This window comes from Dermacentor andersoni, chromosome 2, assembly GCF_023375885.2.
Source record: "Dermacentor andersoni chromosome 2, qqDerAnde1_hic_scaffold, whole genome shotgun sequence".
NCBI lineage: Eukaryota > Metazoa > Arthropoda > Arachnida > Ixodida > Ixodidae > Dermacentor > Dermacentor andersoni.
The window spans coordinates 40121090-40147772 of NC_092815.1; the positions used below are offsets into that span (position 1 = coordinate 40121090).

The 26683-nt window shown below is 46.2% G+C and overlaps 1 protein-coding gene across 3 annotated transcripts in view; it reads left to right on the plus strand.

Moving 5' to 3' along the window:
* Window positions 1–26683, plus strand: part of ClC-a (chloride channel protein 2) — a 125100-nt gene that overhangs the window by 61431 nt on the left and 36986 nt on the right. Inside the window, exons 1-6 of one of the 3 annotated variants that reach the window (XM_072286391.1) lie at window positions 7936–8115; window positions 9107–9257; window positions 16390–16521; window positions 17682–17810; window positions 19119–19252; window positions 22605–22682. In XM_072286391.1, coding sequence (XP_072142492.1) covers window positions 9107–9257; window positions 16390–16521; window positions 17682–17810; window positions 19119–19252; window positions 22605–22682 — 624 coding nt within the window. In that variant the 5' untranslated portion in view covers window positions 7936–8115. Of the gene's footprint in view, window positions 1–7935; window positions 8116–9106; window positions 9258–16389; window positions 16522–17681; window positions 17811–17843; window positions 18335–19118; window positions 19253–22604; window positions 22683–26683 lie in introns of those variants that run through there. The other 2 variants (XM_050189451.3, XM_055077240.2) reach the window with 2 other exon arrangements.

Genomic DNA, 26683 nt, shown 5'->3' on the forward strand with positions numbered 1-26683 from the left:
ATGCATATTTGTGAATGTAGCTACTTGGTTCAAGACTCAAGAACCGCGCATCTCTGTCATTTCCCGAATGCAACGTCGTGTCTCGTCAAACGAGAGGGGTGAGCTATGGTCTGGTTGATCGAGGCTTGCCTCTTGTCAACAAATATTCGAAAACTTCTTAACGTGTCGGTCGATGACTGCGCGATTGACAAAACTTAACATTATGAAATTCAAATAAAAAAGAAACTTTGGCCGAAGGTTGTGTTAAGGTACGTTAAAACACATATTTTTGTAAAACGAACCGAACAAAGATTTGAGTCGATGCACCGTTCCTTGCGCAAAGTGCGTGGCTGCACTGTTTTCGTCTGATGGCCCCTTATTTGCCACGTTTTGATAACCGCTGCCATAGGAACGATTTGAGTAGCATGAGCGTAAGAAGTTTCAGCCAACGTTGCAATAAATAACGCTGGCTTTAGCACGGCTTAGCATTAATCGCGTTCGTCTGGCATTCACCTAAGTGTATTCTTCTTTTTGTGTCATCATCATCATCATCATCATCATCATCATCATCAGCCTGGTTACGCTCACTGCAGGGCAAAGGCCTCTCCCATACTTCTCCAACTGCCACGGTCATGTACTAATTGTGGCCATGTTGCCCCTGCAAACTTCTTAATCTCGTCCGCCCACCTAACCTTCTGCCGCCCCCCGCTACGCTTCCCTTCCCTTGGAATCCAGTCCGTAACCCTTTATGACCATCGGTTATCTTCCCTCCTCATTACATGTCCTGCGCATGACGCTTTGCTCTTTTCATAAGTCAAAGGTGTTGCGCGCGCTACGTCGGTAGGTGTCGAAGATGACGCTTTCACGGGGGAGTAATGAGTAAGAAGAGTGTGCCGTCAAAACTTGTGAGTACTTTGGGCAAACTTATCTCGAGCCCCTTTGACGTATTGTCGTTAGACAGAAACTCGCATTGTCGGCCACTTTGGTGCACGCGCACGCCTTGACTTAAGGACTGGCGGCGAAAGTTGCGGCGGCGTGGCTTTAACGACATCACGACAGCATCGTCTCGCGGCGATAACCTTTGCAGTGCTACAGAAAAGGCGATGAAGCGTGTCTTTATGGACCTGTTGCACATCAGCGAACGCGCCGAGTCTTCGAGGCTAATGGCAGCCTTTTCTCTCTAGTGGGCGTACTTAATGATTCGCAAGTGGCAGTTCCGTGCATGCATAGGCGTATGCGTAGCGGTGATGAAGCATCCACAACGAAGCCGTGGACGTGGATGGTCTTCCGCGCTCGCTCGGCTGTAGAGCGAAAGCTATTGTGATGCGGCAGCGAAGGCTATGCCCTTGTTCCGCTGTCCTTGCCGTTTTTTTTTCTATTTTTTTTTTCGCATACTCAGCGGCATGTGGATGTTATTCTGAGATTCGTGCGTCTTCTCTTTGGCCGATTTAAAAGCCATCCAAGTGAACAGGATGCGTATACTTGCGACGCTGACCGTGAAGTTTATCGTAACGGCCTGTGCACTTGTTACTGCGCGCTTCTTCGAATCTCATGGCGACGCATATATCATTCGCATTCGTATACCAATGCGGCGTATGCAAACAAATACAAGTAGCTGACTCGAGTTGGCGTCGCATCGGCCTTGGCGCAGAGACATTCGCTTCTTGGGCGCGATTCGAACCTACATGGAGCCTCGTTTCCTGTGCATCATTATAGTTAAGCCCCGCGCTCGCGCTTGTCTATATAAGCATGGGGCCTCATGGACTTCGAACCGCACAGGGCGGTTAATTCGTAAAACCCGACAAAAGCGAGTCGATCTAAGCTTCCCGGGCAGAATTACACGCGGGCAAACGCGTCAGATCGTCGGGTCGATCGAGTGTCCGTCACGTTGGGCTGGGTCAACTCGCCTGCATATGCTAAATCGATACCGATGCTCTTGAAACATTGCGTATACAAAACGGCGCGACCGGACTTCCGTTGTATCGAGGGAACCAGGCGGAGTTCCGTCCGCACGCACGTTCTCTTGTCTTGCCTCGATGCAAATTGTACCGCTTGAATTACCGGCGAATCTACGCGAACAAATATTAGTGCAGGGCTGCTCCAGTCCGACCTCTAACTCGATTCATTGGCGGAGGGGCGCAAACCTGCCTGAACTGCTGCGCGAAGCGCACGTGCCTCTGCTATCGCCAGCGCTTGCAAATGGACGCTCGCGTTGCCTCTGCAGCTCTTCAGCAGAGAGCGTCACGACAACGCACTCGGGGCTCTCGTTGGAGACGTGTGTATGGCTGACGCGCGAAGAGGGTCGACGTGTCGAGTGTTTGGTCTCGCATGGCCCCCGCCGAGTGCTCGTGCGAACCCAGCCCGGGCATCGATAAACCTGCGGCGTTCGTTCGTGCAAGCGTGTAGCTCGAGCACCTTGCGGTACTGCCGCGAATGCCCGCGGATAAAAGAAAACTGCTCTTCTAGCAGTCCGCGACTCCCGTGAGCTCAAGCGTGCCCCTGCAAATCTCGAGTGGTCGTCGGCCGTACATGCGGAGGCGTGAGATATACAATGGTTTGAAGCGTAGGCGTGACAACGACGGTGGACGAAGAAGGAACACACACGCACACACAGGGCGCCCTGTGCGTGTGTGTGTGTGTTCCTTTTTCGTCCACCGTCGTTGTCGCGCCTACACTTCAGATTATGCTTAACCAACGCGCCCAACTATCCATCCTAACGTCATATAGAATGGGGTAGGGGGAGCGAGCGATATGGATGGTGCGCTGACGCGCGATATCGCTCTGCTCCCGAGGCGCAAAGGCGTGTCCCCTTCCTTCCTCTAGCCTTGCCTGTAGCTGTCCGCGACCCAGGCGGAAAAAGAACAAGAAAGAAAAATAGAAGAGAAGAACAGTGCGTTGCCTTGGATTATACGGAGCAGCGGCCGGTCGTTGTCGGCGCTCAACCACCGATAACGCTACACGGCGGCACCCTTGTTACAACGGCTTGTCACCGCGACGGCCGCCACCGCTCGTTGCGGGACGGAGGAGCCCTCTCGAGATGAGAGGACGTGCGGCGCGCGTTGCGGACGGCGTGCAGTGGTTTTATGGTTCCCCCCCGCATCTGCGCCACTCCCATACCGTCTCCAGCGATACGCGGTCCGCACTCTATGTTCGCTGCGGAGAGCGTAAACAACACACACACACACACATACATAACAAGTGTGCCGCCGTGTATATATATATATATATATAAAATGTGCGGGGTCTCAAGGACGTAAGCGTCTGTCGCATCCTTTTGGAATAAGGAATAGGAGAATGCGCTATGAACCGGTAACGGGTCGGTTGCCTGTGTACGACGCGAATGACCGGCTTTCAACCAGCGTGCGGTGCGGCGGCTCTGCCTGCGTATCGATGGCGGTTCCGTCACAGAGGTCACCCCGAGGGGAATCGCCGGGCGACCTTGGCTTCGTTTCGATGCGCGGGCGATAAAAAGGAACCCGCCCGTTTCCTAGCTCGCGCTCCCTGACGCCCGCCCCGCGTACTTCCTCGCACATTTCGCGATTTCCGCTCAGGGAGCTCACTCGTTGTGCTGCGGTGGCCCCGCGCGACGGCCCGAAGGAGATAAAGCGGCGCTGTTAACCGCTATACTGTGGACGGCGGCATGCAGTTGTTGACCCCCTTTCTGCGCGTGAGCAGTGCACCGCAGTGCTCGCTCTAGAGCCGGCCAAACGCTCGCATGTATGTTGTTTGGCATTGCTACTGGTTTTGCTTAGCTGTAGCCATGTGTACGTGAGAGAGGGAGAATGGAGGGATAGAGCAAAGCCACTGAGTCTAGATGGCGTTGGATAGAGACGAAATAAATTAGATAGATAGATAGATAGATAGATAGATAGATAGATAGATAGATAGATAGATAGATAGATAGATAGATAGATAGATAGATAGATAGATAGATAGATAGATAGATAGATAGATAGATAGATAGATAGATAGATAGATAGATAGATAGATAGATAGATAGATAGATAGATAGATAGATAGATAGATAGATAGATAGATAGATAGATAGATAGATAGATAGATAGATAGATAGATAGATAGATAGATAGATAGATAGATAGATAGATAGATAGATAGATAGATAGATAGATAGATAGATAGATAGATAGATAGATAGATAGATAGATAGATAGATAGATAGATAGATAGATAGATAGATAGATAGATAGATAGATAGATAGATAGATAGATAGATAGATAGATAGATAGATAGATAGATAGATAGATAGATAGATAGATAGATAGATAGATAGATAGATAGATAGATAGATAGATAGATAGATAGATAGATAGATAGATAGATAGATAGATAGATAGATAGATAGATAGATAGATAGATAGATAGATAGATAGATAGATAGATAGATAGATAGATAGATAGATAGATAGATAGATAGATAGATAGATAGATAGATAGATAGATAGATAGATAGATAGATAGATAGATAGATAGATAGATAGATAGATAGATAGATAGATAGATAGATAGATAGATAGATAGATAGATAGATAGATAGATAGATAGATAGATAGATAGATAGATAGATAGATAGATAGATAGATAGATAGATAGATAGATAGATAGATAGATAGATAGATAGATAGATAGATAGATAGATAGATAGATAGATAGATAGATAGATAGATAGATAGATAGATAGATAGATAGATAGATAGATAGATAGATAGATAGATAGATAGATAGATAGATAGATAGATAGATAGATAGATAGATAGATAGATAGATAGATAGATAGATAGATAGATATAGAGAGAGAGAGAGAGAAATTTGCCGTATCTTCTGAACTACAGACCGCGGTCTATAAGAGGACGGCCTACATATATAATTTCGTTTTCTAAGGCCGTGCGCCCGTGCAAATAAAAATAATTAAAAGAAAGGCTTGCTCGCGCCTGGAACTGTTTAGCTTGCTAAAGGACATAGTGAAATCAGGTAATGCTCTAATATACGTTGTCTAATAAAGGACTGTCTTACGGCTTACCGACTGTATACTAGCAACGTAAAATAAAAAAACAAAAACAACGAAGCTCAATTTTAGCCGAAGTTAGTCCTTGGAGGCCATACAGCAAGCGCGGACTAAGTGATAACATTTTATTTTAACCCAGCTTTTCCCCCGCGGATTAGCTACGATAGTCCAGAAACATAGCCTAGCTATCTCTGGCGATGCTCGGTCCGTATATACCGTAACAATGAGGAAAGGCAGGGCAGTCAACCAAGTCATTTTTGACATGCTACACTGCGATAGAAGACAAGTGGAGAGATAAGGGATTCATAATTTCGCAAGGGAGGTGTTTTCCGCGAAGTAATTGAGGTACCATCTTATCTGCGACATTACGTTCGACGGAGAATCCCGCTTGCTGAATTCCAGATGTCTACGAATGTCGTGAGCGGAATGCGACTCCAACTGATATCTTGAGCCTACAGCCTCAGCGTACGACGGGGTTCTGTTAATTTGAGTACTTTTTCTCAGTTACCGCGGCGCCGGTCAGTTTTGGGATATCTTCCATTCATTAATTTGGCGTCGGCAGTATCTCAGTGCAAACGCCCTTCACATCTGTTGTTCATGTCTACTGTTACGCCGGAACGAAAGGTGAACGGGAAGAAATGAGGTAGAACGCATCTCGCGCTTAGTCAATTGAAATTGGCATGTGTGATCATAGTGTAAAGGCATATCCAGTAGGTGTGGTCTAGCCCAGCAACTAAGCGTCTGTGAATGAATCACACTATAGCGTCCCACATACACCGGTGAATTTAAAGACGTGTACGCCTTCCATAGTATAGTCTTCTCGTGGCCGCGTTTCATTCGCCAGCGTATATCCCGGCGTGATGGCGCATACACATTTTAATTTTTTGTGCATGTCCGCTTCTACATGTAGACCAGCTGATGGGCTGTAATTGTGCTATCTGCCACAGGCAATTAGAAAAAAATTGGAAGTGTTCGCTGAAACACCCTGTATACTGGCTGTGACAGTTCAGATTCTGGAGGACCGGCGCTTAGACGAAGCGCAAAGAAGAAAGAAATTCCACCTCCATTCCGCACTGTGATAGTGGGACGTACAGCGAAGCTGGTGCAGACGTTAGACAAGTACCACCACCCAAGCACTGCCTTACGTCACGACGTACGTCACGCGCGCACGCACATGTGCGAAAGTGCAGCGTGCATCCTGATTCTTCTACGCCGTCCGCCAAGCGCAATTGCCTTATTCAACTAAATTAATTTTTCAAGTGTAATTGCGTCAGTAAATGCGTACAGTCCGACTTACACACAAGCTGCAGGCGTGATAGCTTCGGACTGTTATTTGAATATACGAGAAAACGTAAATCTGTTGCGCGGAAACTGAAAGACAAAGCCCTTTTCCAGCTGCCGTTTGAGGTCTATCTGAATCGCCGCGGCCGCTAGATGGCGGTACCGTTAACACAGCATAGTGCTAACGTGGACACAGCGTGGACACAGAATGGAGGAAGAGGTCAAGAAAGTTGGCAACCATGTACAGGCTAATTTAAAGTGTAAATAGACAACGAGGAGTCATCAGAAAGAAAGAGAAAAAACAGACAGTGAATTGTATGCAAAGAATGAAGACAAAAACGTCCATGGAGATTTACAAGAGTATGAAGAAAGAAATTAGGAGGGAAAATGTGTACGATAACACAAACGCAAGTGCCTTGCTCTTTGAGGCTCGAGCTGGTTGCCTAAGGACAAAAACATACCGGAGCCAATAATGTGTGGGTATGCCGCAGCGAAAATCCGAAGACCACTCAGCACATAAAAATGAAATGCGAATGGATTCGCCCAGTGAGACCCGTAGGTAACGTACAGCTTCCCGAAGCACTTGGATTTGAAATGGACGGAAGCATTGACCAGTCAACAGGGAGATAAGCTAGAGACTTTTGGAGTATTGGTGGAAAAAAATCAGGGAGAAGATTGGTACTACCGGATTCGTTGCATGCATAGGTGGCGATACAAGGTAGATAGAGTAGTTTTGAGGAAAAGAAAAAAGATTAAAGAGATGTATACAAAAATGGTAGAATTAGAAGCGTGTATAGCATACCTGAGTAACGCAGGCAGTCAGGTGACTGTTTGTCACCACCCCATTTCAAAGGGGATGCCAGTAAGTCATCATCATCATAGATCGTCATTCTTGTAGGCCCTCCGCCTAGCGCAAGTGCTTTATCGAAGCAATTGAATTTCTCAAAGTAAAATGCGTCAGAAAATTCGTAAAGTACTTACACATAACCTGAAGGCATGATAACATCGGGTTGTAATTCGAATTACACGAGAAAACATAATTCTTTTACGCGGGAATTCAACAAAAACCCCCTTTTCCAGCTGCCGTTTGTTTAGGTGAGCACGCTTCGAAACATTGCCGACCGACTGGACAGCTTCGCTGTTAAAAAGGGCATACACATTGTGCTGCGTTTACTTTTCTTTCTGCTTCATTTAAGCACTGGCCTTCCAAAACCTGACCTATGTTACACCAACCGGCCCAAGTTTCCTTATCGAATTGAATGTGACAAATTTTGTGGCGTCGATCTGTGGTCGGTGGGGATCTACGAGTTGTTGACATCTGTTCGCATTACTATAAGAGAACGGACGCCTCGTGTGCGTGCGCACTCTGCAATCATTATCTTCGGTTATGCTCGTATATTACTTGCGAGTCAGTGCTCGCGCGTGTTTACAGCCATTCGGTGCGAATTGTGACGGCTCCCGGGAAGCTATATATATCTACGTCTGAAAGCGGCGCCGCAGTGAAGCGGACGGATGTTATTCTAACGCGCGATATCGGTACGTCGTCTTTGTTCGAACGATAACCAGTGCAATTGTTAATGGGTGGAAGAAGGGCAACGCTAAGATGGCGACCTTACAATGTAACTGGTGGGGGGCAAGTCTCACTGCGAGAGTTCGAAGTCCTTTAGCAAAAGCATGCATGGCTGCCGGCCGCGTTGGTCGGCCGTTCAACACTGTTCGAAGGGCTGCGCGCGCTCGCAGGCTCGCCGACACCACCCTCGGACGGCGCCGTGCCAGCTGGTCTTCGTTCAACTACGACCTCTGACCGTCGCAATGACCGCTCACACCGTGGGTAAGTAGGTGGACGCAACATTTGCACGCCGACGGCTAACAGCATCGCCGTAGCGCTGCAGTGTAGCGATGCTCATTTACCAAGTATAAAGCCACGCAGCAACGTCGTAGCTTAAGAGCTGGTCGTTTCCATTCCGAGAGGTACATACAATGTGTATACGTGATGTACGCGTCCGATGTCGCGCTGAAACCGAGAACACGTTTTAAGCGCTGTTTCATTTGTCCTGCGGAGCTTCAGAGTAACATGCCATTGCACATTGTATACCCCCTGTCTCCTGTTCGCATGCAGGCTCCGGTACTTTCTGTTCGTAGACTGCATTCGTTAAACGAGGCAGCTAAAAAACGTGTCTTGATTTTTCGGATGTAAGTATTACGGCACCTTTTTGGTACGCGCAGATATTGGCTTGGAAGCGTTTTTTGTTCTTGTATTTTGTCTCTGCAACCTCAGAAGACCACTACAGTATGATGTGTAACAATATCTAAATCTTGTTATATCTTTGAAACCCCAAACATGGTGTCGAAATTAATGAAGTTCTCGCTCTCCTATCTTTTTAAAAAGAAATATTACATTATTATTTTTCTTTACTTATTTCTTATTTTTATTTTTTCGTGTGTTAGCCCTCTTCCAAGAAGTAAAAATAGACTTAGAAATACGCTTCCAAAAGGTACAAAACAAAAGAAAAACACTGCGGAGGTTGCAGCGTATGGGACGTGTTATCGATACGAGGTTTAGATGTCAGTGTGTGCCTTGGATTTTTCCGTGCTTGCTTGACGCAATTTCTGATTTCCAATCCAATTGGGCTCCTTCCCGAGTGTAAAAAAAAGAAAGAGAAAAGAAAACTACAGCTTCTTATTCGATATTCTTTGATCTCTCGCGCTCATCTTCAGGGCACCAATTTAGTACCCCAGTTTTGCTTTTTTTTCCCCTGGACGGGCAATTGTGCTTACCACTACCCCCTCTCTCCCTCCTCGACGCGTGCCCTTCGTCGCAGATGTTTGGCCAGTACAAGGAGGACCTAGGGGCCTTCGCCAAATCCGAGGCGCTTCGGCTGAAGCAATTAGAGAAGCTGCGCAAGAAGGAGGAGAAGCTCGACCAGAAGGAACTCAAGCCGTACCGGCCGGAGTGGCAGCGAAAGTGCTTCGGTGAGTGCGGTGCATGCCTACTCCCGTTTCCTCTATGCTTCCGCTTTTTGTTGTAAAAGGGCACCTTCGCGAAAGCAACACAGCATGTGGTGTTTGTTAAACAAATTCGCTCACTCTTGCTCTCTCTCGAAAACAGTAATGTATTATTGCTTTCGAAAAGAAAACTCAACCAGGTCGACTTCCGGGATTTCTCCGTGCGTAAGAATGCTTAGCCCGCGGAAATCAGTGACACGGTGCAGTGACGCGAATGGTGCCACGGCGAGGCGCGAAATTCAAGCTCAAATAGCACATAGCACATGCTGTACACATGTGGCGTAGGTGTCATTGCAAAAATCGCTTTCCTGTAGACCTGTTTGAATTCGACGTTGCGCGATGGTGCCACGAGGGCTGCCGCTAACGTCTGCACATGTAGTGTTCCGCTGTTGCGCAAGTGATGATGTGTATACGGACACGCTAAAAGCATCTCCTGTCTCCGAAGTGGAGCAGCAGCGCAAAAAAAAGAAAGAAAAAAAAGAAAAGAAAAGAAAATGGCAAGGGTTTAAAAATAGCGCCTACAGGGGAGAGAAATAGAAAACGAGCACTAACGTGCAAATATTTTTTTGTTTGGTGTAGTCAGTTTTACACCAATTTTCGGGCACGTCTAACACTTGTCCAGAAATACTGCTTTCTTTCTTGCTTCTCGGTTCACCGCTCAAAGCGCTCTATAGACATACAGACGTGGGGGTGCGTGTCGTACGAATTATACAAAAAAAAAAAAAATGGAAAAAGAAAGAAAGAAAAGAAAACAAAGAAAAGAGGAATACTTAGGAGGAGACCGACTTAGTGTCATGATGGCGCGTATAATACAGGATTGGGACGCAGATCCGCCCGATGCGGCTCCAAGGACACCTTGCCGATGCGTTTTTGTGCGCGCCTTATAGATATATACGGCCTTGTGTGTATACACGGCTGCGGCCTGTTCGCGACTTGCAGTGTGACGCGGGAAAATCACACGGAAGCGTCCTAAATCGGATGCATGCGCCGAACACTGTACCCGCTAGGAAAGGGACGCCGTGCACCACTCGCGGTCGGTAGTATACGCTTTCTACACGCAATAACGCCTGTCGGTGACAGCGGTCGTCCTTGCCTCTCATTATCTGTTAGTGCAATTGACGGTTTACCAACCGAGTCACCTTCAGCGATCACTGCTGCTTCAATGATAAGTCTAGTGTTTTCATTAGGATGCCTAGCTAAGATACTGTTTTTTTCAAACAGCGGGATACAGCCGCATTGTGCGCAATGGACACCTAGAAACCCTTCCCGCCCTTTGCGCACTTTATTGCTATGTTCTTGTCATCTAACATTGAGACAGCTACCTGTCTGCCCTATATAAGTAAGGCCGACCGCATTTCAGGGGTATCTTGTACACTACACCTTTCGAACAATCTGTATACTTTTTCCTATGATTAACACTGCAAGACCTACGTTCCTTAGCAACAGGATTAGTTCTGACGCAAAGCTGTGCAAGTCTTTTTGGAGCAGAGAAAACAACATCGATACCTGCTCTTTGTCCTATTTTCTAAGGTTAATGGGAGATCCCTTGAACGTACAGGATAACGGCTGTTTTGTTTCTTCGATCATGTACCTGTGTCTCAATGCTGTGAGGATCAGTGTTTAACTTGCTACGCAAGTTCTCCGAGACTGAGACAAGAAAGTTGCTAGGGTACCCTGCCGCCCTCAACCGAGCGATCTGCGAACTGAAACTAGGTTCTATCAAATGATAACAGGATTTTGTTAGCGCATTATGCAAACAAGCATGAACGATACCTCTCTTAACCAGTTTTGAATGGGCGGATGCAAAGCATAATAGAGGCTTATTGGCTCGCGGCTCATACTTCCAGCATACATTTTGCCGGGCAAACAGATAAAGAAAAACAGATAAAGAACTTACTTTTCTGAGGTCGCACATGCGCGCTCGTTCATCTCAAGGAGGCGGTCATGGTTCCTCGCCTCTCACCTTGGAAACGCACAGCGAGGCAGTTTAATCGAACGCTTTGGCAATGCGACCGAGTTTCCGCGGCAAACGTTTACTATAGGGATATAGTTTCCCATATACGTTAATTTCCTACAAAACCTACTAGGGGAAACCCTGGCGCTGGTGTCGACGGAAGCTGCAGGTATATGGCGCTTCTGCTATCGTGGGAATTGCGGGTGTGGCGCATGCATTTGCCTGAACTTTGTGCCTTTGTATTCTAACGGCTTTGTGACATTGCAGATTGATCCTCCTTTTTTTTAAGACAAAATATGGCGTTATAGGAATGCGACTATTCGCGACGATTACGCATGAGAGCAGATACTAGTTGCCTTGCTGTGTTTAGAATAAAAAAAATCTGAGTGCTTGGCAATTTAGAAAGAAAAATTCAGCGGTGATGTAGTGGTAAATTCGAAAGAAATGCGGTAGACTTGCGTCGCACCCCTTCGAGATGTCGCCACATCGCAGTATTGTTCAGGAGTTCTCTCTCTCTCTCTATCTATCTATCTATCTATCTATCTATCTATCTATCTATCTATCTATCTATCTATATATATATATATATATATATATATATATATATATATATATATATATATATATATATATATATATATATATATATATATATATACTCTTTCTCACACTCCTAATGCTAACGCATTTAGAAAGCGCAAAACGATTGCAAAAATCTTTGAAGCCTCAAGCAAGAAGATGAGACAAAGCCATGTCTCTTGTATAGGTGAACGTTCACAGCGCCAGAGTTCGCTCTAGTAATCTTTGTGGCAAACTCTATGCTCGATTTAGCGAGGAAAATTTTTCAGTGAACTATAGCTTGAGCTGGCGCAGTGCCAGGATACTTCTCGTCGGATAATTTTCGGACCGAACCGTTACGTGAACCAAATTGTTTACTTTTTCTCTCTTTATTGTCTCTGCATTCCACTAAAGAATAATGTCAAGTCGAGTTGTGCTGCTAAATTACACTTCTGCACACCAAGCTTCTTCTCTTACCGTAAGCAGAGGCTTGGTGTGCTTGAAAAGGACGTAAGAGCGATCGATAGACGAGTGGCGACGTCGCCGTCGAATTCCTGCACCAGCTGTCGTGACGTCGCGGATTTTGACGGCATCTGCTCATGCAGGTCTCACTATAAATGTTTGTCGCTTAGCAAGGAGCCTATGTTGTATTCTGTAAATACCAAAGGCTCAACCGCGTAGCAAGTTTCGAGATACTTTCCTGCCACCAAAACCGCTACAAAAAGAATATGAAATCAGTGACGTCAAACTGTGACGTGCCGCTACGAAAGAGTTTCGGCGCGAAATTTAGGTAAGGGAACTTTGGCTTTAAATTCCTCCCCTGTAGTAATCGACCTTCTTTTTTTTCTTCTGAGGAACGAATGAAAAGTAAGTTTCGATAGAATTGTTTACCAGTGTTTACTGATTCAGTGTTGCTCGCGTATGGTTTGCCAGGCGTTATACCGCCCGTGCTTTGAGTCAAAGTCCCTCAATGAGGCTGACACATAACCACAGATAGCGCCGATGGAGGCGATGTGTCGACGTAGCGTCGATGAGTTGTGTATGCGCGTGTGTAAACCTGTCCAAACAGCATTTGCGTTCGTGTCATCAGTGTATGAATACAATTCGCGAACTCTAAACGGAGCTTGTTACGTACTGGAAGCTGCGGCTGCGTAGTATACCAATCCTGTCCCGTACGCTTACGTCGACCAAGCGAGAGCTCCGTTCTCGGTGAATGCGTAGGGATTCGAGCTCGTCGATTAGCACCAATCAGTCAGTTCACGTTGAGTGCACGTTTTCCTTTACCGCCCCTTTAACGTGGCGCCTGCAGCGTTGGGACACGTTGCGCCGTCGGCGGGTGGCCCAACTCCGCGCGAGGGGCCCGCATCAAGCGCAACGCGAGGCGACGGAGCGTGACGCGCCCGCGCCGGCTTGCGTTTCGCCGCCACCGGCGGAGACGCAACACCGGTGGCCGCGTTTATTCGGTTCGGTTTTAGGGGCTGCCCGTGCCCTTACTCTCACCCCCACCTCCCTTCACCGCACACGCATGTGCGCGCGCGAGGTGAACGCAGAGCAACGTATCGCGCGCGCGTTGGGGGTCGCGCGCAGCCGACGAAGCGTGCACCGGTGGCCGTCGCGCACTGCCGGTGCGACGGCGACGGCTAAACGGACGAGCGGCGGTGTCTCCTGCATGGGGTGACGGGAGATTCCGCATCCGGAGCCGGCCGCCGTGTCTCCGCATCGACGCTACACCCTGACAGTGGCGACGGAAGGCCGGGGGCACACTTAAGTTTAATCAGTGACGCCATCACTGATTTACTTGTTGTTGCCATCACAATACACTGAACATAGAAAGAGAGAGAGGGAGGGAGGGAGGGAGGGAGGGAAAGAGAATTAAAAAGAGAACATTGTTTAGCTCCGTAGAGTAACAGCGCACGGGACGGGACAAATGAAACAAGCTGACGTACTCTAATTAGCTATAACATGTACCGACCAAACAAAGTCAACACTCTTTTTTTCTTTCTTTCTTTCTTTCTTTCTTTCTTTCTTTCTTTCTTTCTTTCTTTCTTTCTTTAATTGTAGGACGTCTGCAACAAAAGTGTGTTCGTGTTCATTCATGTGCATGATATTTGTCGTTTGAGCGTAAGCTAATGTGTTTGTCGTAAAGGGACCACTAACGGCAAATATTAAGTAAAGCTAAAGTGATAGATTAGTGCTCGAGAATCTGTAAGGTGTCAGTATTATCGCGAACGGAGCCTTAATAATCGAGAAATCGAGGTAAATGCGGGACATGATTAGAGACTCCCTCGAGATATTCAAGTATACTTGCCCGATGACGAAAGCACTCTTAGATAAATTCTGTCGCTAGTACTCGACCATGCACTGGTTACAAAAACGCCAGTGTATTGTATTATAAGACGAAATAAAATGCTACTTGTCCACTTCTATTTCATTTTTAGGAAAAAGAACTAACTGTAGCCTTGACAACGACGCGGGCGGTAGAAAGGTTTCGTTTTCACTCGACTCTGCGCCGCCTACGTTCTCGCGTTTCAATACTTTCCTGATCGCGTAGCGTTGCGCTGGTTTTGCTGGCTCGCGAAACTCGCACTAACTGCAAGCAGCAAAGAATCCAACTCTCCCCCGGTTGGGTGGCGGGAGATTTGAATTTCGAAAAAGTTATTCGGACCCTTCAGATGAAATTTTCTCGTAAACTAAGTCTTTTCTTGGCACGAAACAAGCATTCCGTTGTTTCTGGAACGGTATTTATACTGTCCACGTGGACTTAGTATTTGCCTTTAGTGTCCCTTTAAGTTTGGCGCGCGCTGGTCATGCATCATCGGGTACGCTATTTGTTGTGCGCCCAGAACCTTAGTCTGCGGAGCTGCACAAAGCTATACGAGTAGATAACGCGGTGTCACTTTGCCATGGAGGGAAGGGCTTGCGGCGCACTCTTCTTTTTCTCCCTGACGGCTATGTTCCCATCATCGTGCACACCACCAGCCTAATTTGTTGCTTTGCCTTTTTGTACATTAACCTCCATTCCGCTGCCTCCTGGGACTCAGCTCTCGCCTTGTTTATTTGTTGCTCAAGAGCATTGTTGCGTGTCACAATACGCCGAGTCTTTTACATTTCGATTAAAAAAAGAACATACGCCCCATATAACTCCCATATTCAATTACCTCACACGGAACAAGTGGGATCTTACATATAAAAACCCATGTGGTTCACTTATGTGGTATTATCGAATAAGAGAGTTACGGGTCATATTGCCGACAGGGATGGCTCGAATGCGGCAGCGGCAAACGTCATCTATGGATTCAAACTTTTGCTTGTATGTAGCATTTTCTCCTGAAGCGTCCAGCCTAGACGTAGCCTCAGAGGTTGGCTAACGAGGTCGGGTGGCGCGCACTGACGGCTGCCACAATGGCCGGAACGAAGCGGCAACGCCAGCGGCAGCCTCCCTGCGGCCGTGGAATGCGCTTTCTTTTTAATCTCTTTTTTTTTCTCGCAGCGGCAACGCTGCGGCAGGATGCGCATTCTCTCGGCGTGCGCGCACATTGTTTTTTGCTTTTTGTTTTTTTTTTCCCTGCCACCTGCATGCTAGCTGCTTGCCGCTGCTGCTTCGTAGCGCGTCATGGCAAGGTTGCGCCTGCTCGGAAATGGCCCGCAGTTTCAGAAACATTGCCTTACTCTCTTTTTTTTTTTTTAGTCACGAATTATGATGGACTGTCAATAAATGCGTCCCAGTCTCATGATTTTAATCCAAGGCACTGCAGACTAAGAGTGTCAAGGAAGCACGATCGATGATCCTTGATTAATTATCTTCTAGTTACTGCTTGTAATTGAGGCTTACGTAATCAAATCTCGATTTAGCGTACAGTTAATCGTGTCGCGCTTTTTCATGAAAAAAAAATGATTTGACTCGTTGACTTAGGGCACGTGCACGAGCTAATTATTGGCTGCAGGCGTATTACGAATGACGAAAAGGTATTCCTTGGCCATTGCCATCGGAACGCGGCACATACCGTAAAACATGGTAACGTCTTCAGTGAAGCAGCCGTGTTTAGCAGTACTCTGCAGAATGAAGTGAAATAGAGCCACACTGCGTACGGATAGGGTTTAGTTGACCCGCAGCACCATGTCCGTGTTCCTTTCCTTTTTTTCTTTTTCTTTTTTTTTTAGCCACTATACGGCACAGAACTGGCAAAAGTAACTCGCGTACACAAATGCGTACACCGCGACTAAAGTGGCTATGATTCTGGGCTGGTATAGTGTAAGTATTCCTTTCGCTCGATGTTATTCCTTTATTGTCACCAACCAATAACGGATTTCCGATCCCTGTGGTAAGGTATAGGCGGAGCGTCTCTCGGACCACTGACAAAGCGCGAAAAAGAATAGCATTGTAATATAATCCTTACGTTATTCTGACTCTACTTTCTTAAAAAAAAATGCCTTATTAAGGATTCCGTCAGTGAAATTTACAGTTCTACAGCTGAACCTAACTTTTCCTTTAATGTGTAACACGAGCCGCGTTTGGAAGTTTTCTGTATGCCGACTGACCCGCACTGCTTCTCTCTCACTCTCTCTCGATGTCCTTCCTTCCCGCAGACTTCTTGTCCAGCATCTGGAAACACACGTTCGCCCGCCTCGGCGAGGACTGGGTCTTCCTCATCCTCCTCGGCGTCATCTCGTCGCTCATCAGTTTCTCCATGGACTACGGCATCTCCATGTTCCTCAAGAGTACGTTACCGCCTTCTTCTTCTTCTTACGCCCTCCCACGATCCGCATGAGTTAGCGGCGTGCGCATCGCTTGCGCCGCATTTAAGCCGCCATTTGCGTGACTGTACACAGGGTATAGTCGCGCAAATAATCGCAACACCTCACTACCAGTACTGTTATTCCAGTATGCGTTTCCGGTAGCCCGTGAATGGTCACAATACGAATAATAAATGTTCTGTACGCTGTGTTTCAATTAGCTGTGGTTGAAATTGAAATGTAGAAAGTTATGAAGAAAAGGAGGAAAGTCACGTGTCTGATCCTAAGTTCACATGTTATAGACCACGTGACGCCATAGGGAAAAAAAAAATGTTCCACATTCGCCCCCGCCATGGCCCTGAGTAGCGCCGGCTAACACTCCCAAGGCTAGGTCTATAGTACACATAAACACCCAAGATAGTGGTCGGATTGGTGGCCGTCGCCGTAGCACGATTGGTAGTGCAAGACACGAATAACGCTGAGGTTGTGGGTTCGGCTCCCACCGATGACAGGTCATCTTTTCGTTCACTTTAATTTTCCCCTTGCCTCATTGTTTACTGCGTTTAAATTTCGAGCACAGGTAATTAATCATATGTCTTCATTTATATTGCTCAGCAGTATTTCTGAAATAAATAAATAAATAAATAAATAAATAAATAAATAAATAATAGTCTGTTGGCTTTATATTGTCGTGATCTACTTCACCGTGAGGTTTGTACTCCGAAGCTCCAATGCAACCTTGTCCATGTTAGATGAATAGCACTAAATAAACTATAGCGATAGCGACACTAACAATTAAAAACAAGAAGACTCGCAATGTATTGATTCTCGCACGCCAACGCTGCTCAGAGTTGTATTTCCTTTTGTTTGACGCGATATATGGTGATGACAGGTGCTACGAGTCTTCCCGTGGGTGGTCCTTTCGCCACTTCATTAGTTTCCTTATTTCGCCCACTAAAATACAGTCAGAACTACACATTACACAATTTTTAGTCAAGTGAAGTTCGGCAATTTTTTTCAACTCTTTATTGTCATGTTATTTTTTTTTTTTTTTCGTGCGCGAGTGTGGGAAGGCGTATGTGCATTGTACAGCGTGTATACTTTAGTGACTTTCTTTCATGTCCATTTTTTTTTCCTCTTCCCAGCAAGAAGATGGCTACACAGAGATCTGACGGACAATTTAATATTAAAATACGTTGTTTGGGTCTTCTTCCCAGTATTATTAATATTATTCTCATCTGGATTTGCTCACACCGTAGCACCGCAAGCAATAGGTACGTATGCAAAGTGAACTTAGCATGCAGATGACCTAATGATTTGAAGTTTAGCGTGCAAATGAAGATGATTTGAAGTTTTTGTGCGTGCGACGTCTTTTATTTCTTTTGTATTTTTATCTTACGTTTGGTTTCGAAGCTGAACGTTTTAAACACTAAACGTTTTAACGACACTGTCTAGTGTGAGTACCAAGCCCCTGCGTGTATAAAAGTACAGCAAGCTTGTCTAACATAGGCGTAGACGTATTACTGTATATCGGAAGCAGCGCTGGTCGCGACATCTGATCAACATTAGTTCATCAGAAACGTTCTTCTATTACATGAATCCTTTGTTCGAAAAAATAAACATATAGGCAAGTACTCTCGTGATGATTACTTCTCTAGCGACATATTTGCGCTTGAAGTGAGAGGTATTCGGTCATTTCAGTTGAGAATTTTAACTTATTGCAGCTTTCTAGATATCTGTTCACTGAAGATGTGGACGGGAGCATCAGCGTTTGAGAAGGATTTTTCAGCCTCAAAATGTGAGAAACGTCCTCATGCTTCATGCTGTTCTTGACAAGAGAGAGAGACACTATTCATACATAGATATGCTACTGCCCACGCCTTTATGTCAGCAGCTAAGCAACACACAGCCTCTCATTGCAGTAATAGTTTGATGCGCGCCGGTCGAACCCAGCGTCACAACACCTCGCTACCAGCGCTGTTATTCTAGTATGCGTTTCCTGTAGTCCGTGAATGGTCACAATAGGAATAATAAAAGTTCTATATGCTGTGTTCGAACACAGCGTCGTAAAACGTCGCTGCAGAAGCACAGATTCTCGTGTATCTGCGGCTTCCAATATTCTGACATATTTCAGCATTAACGTGTCTATACTAAAGGGACGCTAAAGTGAAACACTATTGCCTAAGTTCGTTCAGTGCAGAGAATGCCAGGACTCGTACTATAGCCAATCGGTAACCAGGGCCGGCTGCGGATTTTGATAAGGGAGGAGAGCTCGTCTGTTGTGCACCGTTGACCCTTCCGTGAAGCTTACATTCAGCCGGCGTCGCGGGGGAGGCCAGTCACAAGTGGATAATGGAAGAGCGTCTGATTCTTCATTCTGGTTGGGTGACAAGACCCATAGATGTCGCTTCACTCGAGCGACGGAGTATCAGTCAGCCTAAACTAGTAGATCGCTCTTGCGGAGCGTTTTCTGTATGTGTTCAGCGAAAAAAAGAGGAAATAAGCTTTGAAGGATCTTGGGGTAATAGAAGAGCTGAGTACGACTGCGTGAGCTAGTGTATAGGCCATCCTTCGTGTCGCAGGCTCCGGTATACCCGAGATGAAGACCATCCTTCGCGGAGTCGTACTTAAGGAGTACCTCACCTTCAGGGCCCTGGTGGCCAAGATCATCGGCCTCACCTGCACCCTCGGCAGCGGACTGCCGCTCGGAAAAGAGGTGAGCCGCCTCTCGTGGTGCGTGCGGCTTTGCCTCCGAGATCGCGCGCCGCTCTATGTACGCAGTCGCCGATCTCGGTTGTAGAGCTGACGCGACTAAACGGATATAGAAGGCATATGGGACCACACACGGCGCTCATGTACGTACACACATTTTATGTTCGTGTCGTTGTGCCAGGGCCACAACAAACTAGAAGATGATTTACTAACAAAACAAGCCTTGGAGGTCTGTTTACGTTAACCACCACACTTCAGCCTTTAACATAGAGAAACACTTAGTAAGTAAAAAGAATCGCGGCCAATGGCGCCAAGCTAATGACGACTGCGGGAGATGTTCTTTCCTTCAAACTGAACAGACTCTTTTCAAAAACGTTGTTGACTTTCTCACAAAGCTGAATGCCCAAAAAACCTCGATGATCCTCACAATTAAAGCGACAAATAAGTGCTAAACGCATGTTAATTGTTTACTGTATGCCAAGCGATCTCGTGTAATGCACATGCACAGTTCGAAAAGCAAATTTTGCTAGGAGCACGGACGTTTCCTTATTAACTACTTGTTGACATATGATGCATTACACAGAAGCGTGGTGCAATTGCAAAAAAGCTACCTTGCTGTTTATGAAAGGGTCTTTTAAGACTTTTCTTATATCTCCCCTTCGCTAAGAAGTTCACAGGAGTCGCTTACTGATGGAGTTGTTACTTAATCTATAAATGGTGGAGCTAGCGAAAAGACTCGGCACAAGAAGAAGACGTACACGGGGTACACGCTGAACTTAACAACGCACTTTATTTACTTGAAACGTGTCCTCAAGTCGAGAGAAGCGCATGCGTTTTCTTGAGTAGTATTTTTTTGACAGGCTCCCACCGCAGCCTTCCCTAGACTCGGGCTGCTATTGTGGACATCTTCGAATTCTGCCATGTTGTTTAAGTTGGCCATGTTGGCGTTTTCAGCCATTGAGAGACGGCGTAGCTGGCTTCTTCGCCAATGAGAGCTAACAAAATGGCGAAATTGACAATATGCCGTAATTTGACAATATCCAGAGTAGTATCCTGGGCTGCTACTGCTGTGAATCGAATTGTAGTGACTCAGCAACGTGCATTACGGCGCTAGCAACTTAGTTATTTTTTACCTTTTTCTTTTTGTAATGAGCTGCTTGCCTTCGTCGAAGCGACGTTAAAGGGCTTTACGTTGCAGTTTGTTACTGTGCTCGTGTGACTCATTCAAGCGTAAGTCGCGCCTGATTGCGCACTTTCACAATTGCATTCTCCATGGGGCAGCGAGCTGTGCGTAACACTACAGAAAGAAAATATAACGAATGTGAGGGAAGACGGCGGGGAGGGAAATGCTACAGTGGTAATTACAATACGAGTATTTCTTGCACCGGGCATGCCGTGAGTTGTAAAATGTGTCCATCTTTTGTGAGCATTGTTCGGAGCTACGTTATTAAAATCTGTCCCAAATTTATCGAGCAAACGTAACTTAACCAAAGAAACAATATGAAGTTGTTGCTAAGCGACGGACCAAGCCTTTCGTTGATTTTGCTGCATGTAATCAAGACTGCCTATTGACCCTTTTCACGGCGATCGCGTGGGCGCTGCCATGTTTCATGACGGGGTGACGCGTCCATTGCTGGCCTCAGCTGCCTCCGTTGCCCTTGTGTTTACAATGGATGTACATGACGTCAGTGCGACTCTGCGAACCTTTGTTTCGGCGGATATCGTAGACGGTGACTGGGCCGACGACGCGCGAAGATTTGGCTACAGCTTCAAATGACATGTAAGCGCTTTCGGAGCTTATTACGCTTTGTACAAACGGCGCGAGCAGCGTATACGGTGTTTGTAATAAAAGTGGGGCTAAAAATTTATTCGAAGCTATCCTAACTTTGGGAGCTTATGAATTGAATCAGTATCAGTGTGTTAAACTCTTCTTTCTTTATTTGCAAACACATTGAAGCAAAGGCTTGTCATGTTTCTGATTCAGTAAAGTTCATCGGTGCGGTAACTATCCGATTTCTTATTTTCCGCCTAAACGTTCGCGGTAGGGCCCAGTTGCGACAGATTTGTTGTTGCTGCTCACAAAACTCTGAACGTAGATGTTCCGTAGTTTGTAATAGCTTGTAGCAAAGACGTATTATCGCTAGTCACTCTCTTACTGTGCACACGGTTACGAAACGCTCAGCTTTGAACATTAGTATGCTGCCGGTGTAGTAGCCGTCAATCATGCTTTGGCGCATTAATTCAAGTGTGCGCCCATTCACCTATTCTTGATACGTTGGCGATAGAGTGGGCGTAAGTTTGCGTGTGAGTTGTGGCCTTCGCGTAGCATTGTCACAACACCAATAATTTGCTAGGCGGGTTCTTCTTTTACGTACGAAAGTGTAGTTACGTCACTCCCTGCTTCGTACGCTATAGTCAAGCTGCCGTCGCCGCGGCGGCTTGCGCAACAGTAATATTTACAGGGAAGCGCATGCGGGAGCGCTGAGTGCTTCGCATTGCATGTAGGCGCAGGAGCGCCTTATCATCAATTATGCGGTTCAGATGCTTGTTTTGAGCTTGTTTTTTTTTTATTCAAACGCATGCTGCTCTGTATGTCGTATGCGTGATTCCAAAGAATGTATGCACTGTTTGCTTTACTTTGTTGAGTGCTTGTAGCCTCAGCGTTACGGGGTAATTGCATCTGGGAGTACGAGCCATTGATGATAATGTTGTTCTGGCGACGTTACGCAATGAAGAAATCCCGGGATCCTAGCCATGGACAGCTTAGCTGTAAAATAACCATTATCTATTATACTAACTACCAAGGCCGACAGTTTCAAAGCCTATTTCCAAGTTATCTGCTGATACCCGCTAGTTGTGTGGGACCCGATTGAACCTCATAAAGGGAAGTATAAACGTACGCCTTAACAAGAGAGAGAGAGAGAGAGAAAAAGAAGAAATAGGAAAATGAGCTTGCGCAGCACATAGCAGATGTTATGCATGCTCCATGCGTATCATCCACGGATTTTACGCGTGAAAGATGCCTCCATTTTTATGACGTCACTCATCGCATATACCGTGCTAATTGGGTGCGCGTTAAAGAATCCCGTGTGGTTGAAATAAATCCAGAGCGCTGCCGTCAGCCCCTTTGGCGTCTTTCATAACCTGTGAATTCCTTTTGGATGGAACCCTGTAATTCAATTCTTCAGTCCGCCATATAAGCGATATACTAGGAAAATAATGGGCGCCGCGCCAGTTTCGGTCGAGGGAACTGGCCGTCTGGCGCACGTTCTTGCGCCTTTGTTGTTTAAGTTGCAAATGCAGCGTTGTTTTACCTCGTGATAATTCATTCACACCTCGTCCTCTGTTGCCCGCAGGGACCATTTGTGCACATATCAAGTATGATAGCCATGTCTCTTAGTCGCATCGTGGCCTCCTTCAAGGGCATCTACGAGGTGAGTAGGCGTCGTATACTTTGCTGTGCTCTGTTCGCTCGGGCCATGTCCTCCGAGATCGATGCGCTAGATGTCTTAGAGGCCGTGTTTGAGCGTGCTGCGTTCCTGCGGCGCGCTACATGCGGCGCCACAAAGGAAGAAACGAGCCATGGGCGGCACTGAACCGTGCCAAGTACGCCCACCATTGCAAGCGAAATGCATTTCTATGTAGGAGATTCGTGCAAGACACTTGAAAAATATTTTTTAGGTCAGGTAACTCTGTAGGGTACCAAAGACTAGGTAAAAAACGAGACGAAAAGAGGTAACCGAGGGGGCTCAAGTTTTATTAGTCATATCATAAGAAGCCAACAAACACTGACACCAAGGAAAACATAGGGGAAATTACTTGTGCTTAATAAAAAAACTATAAATTAATGGAAATGAAAGTGGATGAAAAAATAACTTGCCGCAGGTGGGGGAACGATCCCACAACCTTCGCATTTCGCGTGTGCTGCTCTACCAATTGAGCTACCGCGGCGCCGTCTTCCCATCCACTTTCTTGGGTATTTATGTTTTCCTAGTAGAACCCTGGGAGTGTTACCCAGCGCCATCGCTCATAGACCTTGGCGGCGGATGTGGAACATACTTTCTGCCGCAGGCGTTACGAGGACGTGATCTTCCTGGGTGAAGGCAAATGGTCAATAAACCCACACATGCTACCTCTCGTTTCTTTATTAAGCACAAGTAATTTACCCTATTTTGTCCTTGGTGTCAGTGTTTGTTGGCTTCTTATGAAAAGACTAGGTAAAGTAATTGGTTACAGTTGTGAAATAATTCTATGATTCAGGTTTATGTGCTATTGAAAACAAAGTAAAGTCAACTTTTGAAAAAAAAAAGAAAATAATAATAATAATAATAATAATAATAATAATAATAATAATAATAATAATAATAATAATAATAATAATAATAATAATAATAATAACGCTTTGTTGGCTCACGAAAGCCTCTATTTCTTTCACATGTGGCTGCGACCATCATCTTTTAAGAAATTTGGAAGTAGTTTCGTAGTTCCTTGAGAAATGAGCACAAGATACCTGAAAATGTATTGATGTCAGCTTAGCCAATATCTGCCTTGAAATGTATTCGAAAGACACCAAGTCACTCCAACAAGCATAAGTTGCATTAAAATCTTAAGTAATTAAGTCCTAAGTAACGTGTGACCCTAATTATGGGCGTGGCAGCACTTTTCTCCTTCTCCCCTTTGTGATGTCGCATTTTTTTCATAAAATGACTTGAACAACGGTCCCAAACCACATGCACGAGCTATAATTACTGGCTGCAGGCCCCCATTCCCGTTCAAACATGGTGACGTCTTCAGTAAAGTGGTCGTTTGTAGCGATGCTGTGCTGTCTTATGGGAGTTGGAGTAACGTGCGGTAATCAGAGGGATCAATTGACCTGCAGCTCAGTGCGTTAGCTGCAGCGTAAATGTGTGAACCGAGACTTCGGGGCATATTCTGCTAGCTCGAAGGGTTTTCTGCACGCCCATTTCACGACTTGACCGCCACGAAACGCGCACGTTTGGCGCTAACAGATACAGAGAAAGAAGAGAGGGAAGATAGTGCCTCGGCATGCTACTAAGTGTGGAAAAGTGTGGGGGTTGGCGAAGGTAGAGAGCGTTCTAGGGCAGAGACGTTAGTTGGCCGCGCCAAATGCATTGCAAGATGGGAGAGTCGCGACGTTGCTGTCCATCTTATTCCGTGACCTTGACACAGAGTCTGCTTCCTGTCCGGCCATGCTGGGTGACTGCTTGCTATGGGGGCGGGCGTAGTTCAAGTCGGGAAACGAGGGCATTCCGGCGTGACCCATAATTCTATATCTCTGTCGAGCAAGCAAGTTGAAACACATATACTGAGGCCGTGGCCGATATAGACCTTAACTGTTGTTTAATCGCTGGGCTTGCTGCTGATTGTCATGCAGTCCCGTAGAGATTACGTGTGGCATACGCTCTTGCAAAGGACGAGACGCGTCTCCACGATCGTACGTTTGTAAATACGAGTCGGCTGCGACATCGCGCGTTGTTTAGAAGGCGCTAATATTTAACGAGTCTTGTCTCTTCGTAATTTCGCCATGCCACTGGTGCCTCTCAATAACCACTCCCGAACATAGCAACAGCTGGCGATCCCTAGCGAAATACGATGCTTTGGGTCAATTGCTATTTGCTTTGGGCCTTAGTACGGTATAAAATAGATGTGTTGCGAGCAATTGAACCATCTTATCGCTGCTGTTAATGCTGAACAGTACACCCACTAATATCGAGGCATTACATAAAAAATAAAAGTGTCCCGCATCCTAAATGAGGAGTAACTGGTTAAGGGGAGGGAAGAGAAAACTTTATCACTGCTCGACAACGTGTCCAGAACGACCTGTAAGCTGGTCACGAGGTCTGTGACGGCTATAGAACTCATAACAGAGTCACGAATATGGATCTACTCGTTGCTGGGTAAATGTATTGATCTAGATAACTGCTGGGTGATCGCTATATGTTTATTGTTCGAAGTGCCATGAAAACATGTAAAAAGAAACCAACAAACAAAGGCACCAAGGAGAACACAGGGGAAATTATTTGCACTTACTAAAGGAAATAGAGAAATTATAAATTAATGGAACTGAAAGTGGATGAAAACACAACCTGCCGCAGGTGGGGAACGATCCCACGTCTTTCGCATTACGCGTGCGATGCTCTACCAATTGAGCTACCGCGGAGCCGTCTTCCCATGCACTTTCTTGGCTATTTATGTGTTACGACAACTAACCCTGGGAGGGAGTGTTAGCCAGCGCCACCACGCACAAACCTTGGCGGTGGATGTGGAACATCCTTTCTGCCGCAGGCATCACGAGTACGTGATATTTTTAGGGTGAAGGCAACTGGTCAATAAATCCATACGTGCTACCTGAAGGCATCAGTGTTGCCGGATTCGAGACCCTCGTTATGTAAGGAACGAGAAGAAAGTGAATTAACCGAGGGGCCCGATTTTATTAATCTGATCATGAGAAGCCAACAAACAAGGATGCCAAGGAAAACATAGGGGAAATTGCTTGTACTTACTAATTGAATTGAAGAAATTATAAATTAATGGCAAGCGTCACACGCATAATGCGAAGACGTGGGATCATTCTCCACCTGTGGCAAGTTGTTTGTATGAGGCTAGCCTCCACTACGGCTAGCCTCATAATCAGAAAGTGGTTTTGGCACGTAAAACCCCATAATTTCATTTCAACATCTGCAGTGTTGTGGCCAGTGAAAACGTAATCAGCTCCTGCAGGAGTAATCAGCCGAGCGGGACAGTTGTTAAAGGATGCCTTTTAGCTGGCCCTGGGATTTATTGCTCATAAACGATAGACGGTAATATCTTGAACTAACAGGGACGTCTGTAGTTCGCGGGAGAGGGCGACACTCCCAATCTACGTGATCAGTCGCATCGCCGATGTGATCTCAGCCTCAGCGCTTTCGCCCCCTTCACAGATGGCGCAGGATAAGTGAAAAGGGTCGATTTACAGTCGTTGACTCCCAGTGAAACTGTGTATGTGATAAGCGTTTCCGTGGATGCGTCATTATTTGGTGAATGCTTGAGTGCATGATTCACCTGTAGAGCGACTTCAGACTGGGCATCACAGATCGCTTTCTTCGTTTTAAGTGAACTTCATGAAATCGCGGTAAGCGAATGAGTGCATTGGTATGTAACTAACGTCCCTCTCACTGCACCATTATTTAGTGAACGTGTTACTGATTCATCCTTTCCGACCGTCGGGCAACTTCGCAGCGGCGTCGCGGCTTGTTCTTGTTCGTTTCGTACGAATCGAACCATGATGTTGTTACCTTGTGTTGGCGTTATTTTTTTGTTCGTGTTCACTTTGGTTTTGTTTCGTTTTCTTCATAAATTTTGTTTTCCGTTCACTCCCTCTTTTGTTCTCCCTCCCTTTTCTTCCACGTGATCCCCCTCTTCCCCCGCCGACCCC